The following is a 4801-nucleotide window of genomic DNA, read 5'->3' on the forward strand; positions in this document are numbered from 1 at the left end:
AAATCTACCCAGCACATGCGCAGCTGCCTTGTTTGTTTGTTAGAGCACAGGACATCAGCGCTATCTTGTAATGGCGAATGTGAGGGCGGCTCCCCACAACTTTATTTTATTTGATTGTATGTGCATGTCTATGTGGTTGAGAGTCATGGTTGTGCGCCATGGGTGTGTAGGTACCCACAGAGGTCAGACGAGAGGTCAGATGCACTGGGTTTGGATGGTTGTGAGCTGCTACATGCCTGCTGGGAACTGAACCCAGGGCCAGTGCAAGAGCAGTCAGTGCTCTTAACCGCTGAGCCCTCTCTCCAGCTCCAGTTTTTTGTTTGTTTGTTTTTGTTTGTTTTTTTTTAAAAGTAGGTCAAGTTGATGTAGAAGAAGTATACACCTTCCCTTTATCTCTGTGGACCCTAACTAAACACTTCTTGATTGATAACTGACAGGGAGGGTAAAGGTTAATATGGACTTGTGGATCTAGTGATTTGGCTAATAGTCTTTATGGCTGATTTATTAATTTCTGTGTCGGTTTTAATGTTTTGATATGCCAATCATGATGGTGTGACTAAGAATATATGGTTTCTTATACAAAAATCTCAGTAATTGGTTCGTGTGTGTGTGTGTGTTAAGTGTACATGTTCATGTGTGTACATGCGCATATACGGGTGTGCTTAGTGGTCAGAGGTCAGTGTCTGTGTCTTCAGCGCATACTCCTCACCTTATCTTAAATTATTTAAAGCTAATTTAATGTGCTATCGTTGTGAGTGGTATGTGTGGCTGTAGCTGCTTATATTCTCATGCTAATTAGTTTTTTTTCCCCCAAAAACTTGTTTGCATTGTCCCTCGCGTAAGGGTTGATTGGGTTTGATTGGTAGAGTTGCTGGTGACCAATGGCTGGGTAGGGAGATAGAGGCAGTACTTTTAGGATTTTTTTGGCAAGGGACCCAGGAGGAGCAGGAAGAGCTATACCAGGGAAGGTGAAGGAGAAGAAAGACACCACGGGACAGAGAATAGCCGTCACGTAGAAGGGGGGAAAAGCGGCTTCTGGAGCCCCCCCTCTACCCTCCCCTCCCTGTCTAAGGCAGCAAAGATGAAATATATGATTAGTCAGTAAGAACATAGAAATATGGGGGTTGGGGGGCTGGATCAGCTACATGGAGGTTAGGAAATGGCCCAGCCATTGAACTGTTTAAGGCATATTAAAATATAAAGGCTCTCTCTCTCTCCTTTTCTCTCTCCCTCCCTCTCTCTTTCCATTCTTCTTCCTCTCGCCCCGCCCCCCCCGTGTGTGTTTGTGCACACGCCCGCACATCTTTCATTTAGGAACCCCGAACACTGGGACAGGTAGTGAGGAATGTACCACCGCTGCTGTGATGGATCTGAGTGGTGTTCCTTGGGTACCACCGCATCACGTGGGTATCATGAGTGTGGCGATGAGAGGACAGCTTTGTGCAGTTACTTTTCCCTTTCTACCTTTACTTGGTTCTAGGGATTGAACTCAGGCTGGCCAAGCCTGGAGCTTTTACCTCCCGAGCCCTCATTACAGTCCTCTGTCTTAGTTTCCCAGACAGCATTTCTCACCGGACCTGGAGCGCATCAACTCAGCTAGCCTGGTTTTCCAGCAAACCCAGAGACCCTCCTGTCTTCACCTCCCTATTGCTTAGATTAGAGTTGTTTTGACCTCTGTTTTACATGGGTGATAGGGATCCCAACTCAGGACTTGATGCTTGTAAGTGGGCACTTTATTCACTGAATCATCTCCCCGTTCTCTTGATTTGATTTTCATCATCACTAGTATTAATTTTTTTTTTTTTTTAGACAGGGTCTTTCTATGTTGCCCTGGCTGCCTGCAATTCACTACGTAGATCATAATGGTCTCAGATCCACAGGGAGCTTCTTTCTTCGCTTTTCTAAGTGCTGGCATGAATGGCATAGACTAAAACAGTAGCTAAGGATGCTAGTATCTTAAAGACGCACTCATAATAGTAATAATTATTGTTTTGTCTGATGACTTACTTATTTTTTCCCATTGCTGTGAAAAAACATTATGAACAAGGCAGTTCATGAAGGGAAGAGTTTATTCGGGCTTGTGGCTCCGTCCGGGGCTGTAAGAGTCTGCCAGGTACGGAAGCACTGCAGCAAGCTACAGGCATAGTGGAAGGGGCAGAAAGCTGGAACTACAGGCGCGAAGAAGAAAGAGCAAACTGGCGGTAGGGCGAGACCTACCTAGTGACATACTTTCTCTAGTGAGGCCATACCCTCTAAGCCTCCCCAAACAGTGCCACTAATGGCGTTGGGTGAGGGGGTGGATGTTCAAATGTCTCAGTCCATGGGGGACATTTTTCATTCAAACCGCTACATCTTTTTCAAATATCAATGCTTTCCAACATGGCTTCTCCTTTCTCTCTAATAATAGCTTACTCAAATTTTTTTATGAGTTTCCTTTCTAAACAAGAAGTTCCCCCAACCTCCTTTACATCCCACATTCTCAAATAAGCAGGACGTAGGATGCGTCCACACAGAGACGCATCCTACATACTCTGTCTCATCTATGTCTTGACAAGAACGGGCAAACATACCGACCACCTGAGCATCGTGGGTGCGTGGAAACAAATCACTTGCCTGCTGTCTGATGCCTGTCCAGAGGCTGACAATGGCTTCCAGTAAAGATCGATGACCAAGCGGAAACCCGTCTGATAGGTCTGAAGGTTAGATGAACTCACTAGCATTCATTAGCACTAAGCCTAGGTGGCATGACCTCAGAGAACAGCTTGGTAGTATCTTGCTTCTTTCATGGTGGCTTTGCCACCTTGAGTCTCAGAGGACTGCAAAGAACTGTACTTACCCCATGATTGTCAAGAACCATCTACTTTGGAAAGACTTCTTTTGCTGATAAGCGCTGTTCTGTTTTTTTGATTTTTTGTTTTTGTTTTTCTGTCTGTGTGCAGGCAACATGTCGGCAGAAACACCAATAACCCTGAATATGGACACTCAGGACCTGCAGATCCAGACGTTCACTGTGGAGAAACTGCTGGAGCCTCTGATAATCCAGGTATGGGCACTTTGGATGTGGCAATGTGCAGCCGCTGTGTTTGAGTAGTGTTTAAAGCTGTTAGAATAGCAATAAGCCAAGGAAAGATCTGGTTTTGTATATGAATGAATACATCATCTAGATAATCCTTTATTTAAACTGGTATTAGCTGGGTGTGGCGGTACATACCTTTAATCCCAGCACTCAGGAGGCACAAGTGGCTAAGGATCTTAATGTCTTAAAGACTCATTCATAATAATAATAATAATTATTATTATTTTGTCTTGTGACTTAGTTATTTTCCTGTTGCTGTGATAAAACCTCATGACCCAGGCAGTTCATGGAAGGGACTCTGAGCTCAAGGCCAGTCAGGTCTACACACCGAGAGCCTGTCTTAAACCTCCTTAAAAGAGCTAGTATGAAAATATAAAGGCATATATTTAATATTAATTATATAAATTTGAAAATTTTGCCAATTTTCTCTCAGATTCTTTTTTGTGTACGTGTGTGTGTGTGTGTGTGTGTGTGTGTGTGTGTCTGTGAGCGTATGTGTGTATAAAATATATTTTAAAAATTTTTCTTGCCTCATTCTTCTTAGTGCTTGGGACTACATGTGTGTGCCATAATATCAAGAGGTATATATAATTAACTCTTCTCCTTTTCCTTCTTCTCCTTCTTTTTCCTATGTGTGTGTGTGTGTGTGTGTGTGTGTGTGTGTGTATGTGTACAGGACGAGTGGGCACTTGTGTTGTAGCTTATGTGTACAGGTCAGAGGACAACTTTGTGGAGTCAGTTCTCTTCTGGTTGTCAGGCTTGTGTGGCAAGTGACTTTATTGCTGGACCATCTCCCCCAAATTCACAGGTATACATAATCTGTAAAACATTGTGATAGCCAGGCATGGTGGCACATGCCTTTAACCCCAGCACTTGGAAGGCAGAGGCAAGCAGATCTTTGTGAGTTAGAGGCCAACCTGGTCTAAACAGGGAGTACCAGGACAGCCAGGGCTACTCAGAGAAACCCAGTCTCAAAAAGAAAAGAAAATTATCTTGTTCACAAACTGAGGCAAGTTATTATGAGTTCAACCATCTTTATTATTGAAGAATTTCAGTGGTTTGACCTAAGAGACATGGTATCTCACTTGTCACAAAGTAAACTATAATTGAACTATCAAAAATGTGGGAGAAAAGCAGTTAATTAAAGAAATTTTGTGATAGTCTTCTACGAGACAAGTGATCATTTGATAATATGAATAATGACTCTTTGGCTTAGCCATCATGTAAGACCTGATTTTATGTATTGGATTTTTAAAAATGTTTCATTATCATAAATGACACATACAAATTGGTCTCATACATATAGAAGATGTGTTTTGATCATATTTGCCTCATAGCATGCCATGGCCCTGTCCCACTCACACCGAGTATTTGCTTTTCTTGATTCAGTGTTTGAAGGAATCTATACATTGATGTAGACTTAAATATTTTTACCTCTAACAGCAGAACTGGTAAAGGAAATCCCCTTTGACCCACCTCATGTTGAGTCTTCCAAAGACACTGAACTCTCAAGGTTTACTTGGGTGAAAAGCGACATTGACCGTGTATGTCTGATCATCCAAGTCTTCTCGTCTTTCGTGTGGATGCAGAGCGGAGCAGCTCAGAGGACAGACATGGGCCTGGGACTTCTTTTCTTTTCTTTTCTTTTCTTTTCTTTTCTTTTCTTTTCTTTTCTTTTCTTTTCTTTTCTTTTCTTTTCCTCTCCTTCTCCTTGTCCTTCCTTCT

At 42.8% G+C, this 4801-nt stretch overlaps 1 protein-coding gene across 3 annotated transcripts in view; it reads left to right on the forward strand.

The window, feature by feature from the left end:
• The window catches only part of Ctnna3 (catenin alpha 3), a 1475129-nt gene that overhangs the window by 50486 nt on the left and 1419842 nt on the right, over positions 1-4801 (forward strand). For all 3 annotated transcript variants that reach the window (XM_021205680.2, XM_029542318.1, XM_029542317.1), the window contains exon 2: positions 2940-3043. In XM_021205680.2, coding sequence (XP_021061339.1) covers positions 2945-3043 — 99 coding nt within the window. In that variant the 5' untranslated portion in view covers positions 2940-2944. The remainder of the gene's footprint in view (positions 1-2939; positions 3044-4801) is intronic.

Source organism: Mus pahari, chromosome 9, assembly GCF_900095145.1.
Source record: "Mus pahari chromosome 9, PAHARI_EIJ_v1.1, whole genome shotgun sequence".
Taxonomy (NCBI): Eukaryota; Metazoa; Chordata; class Mammalia; order Rodentia; family Muridae; genus Mus; species Mus pahari.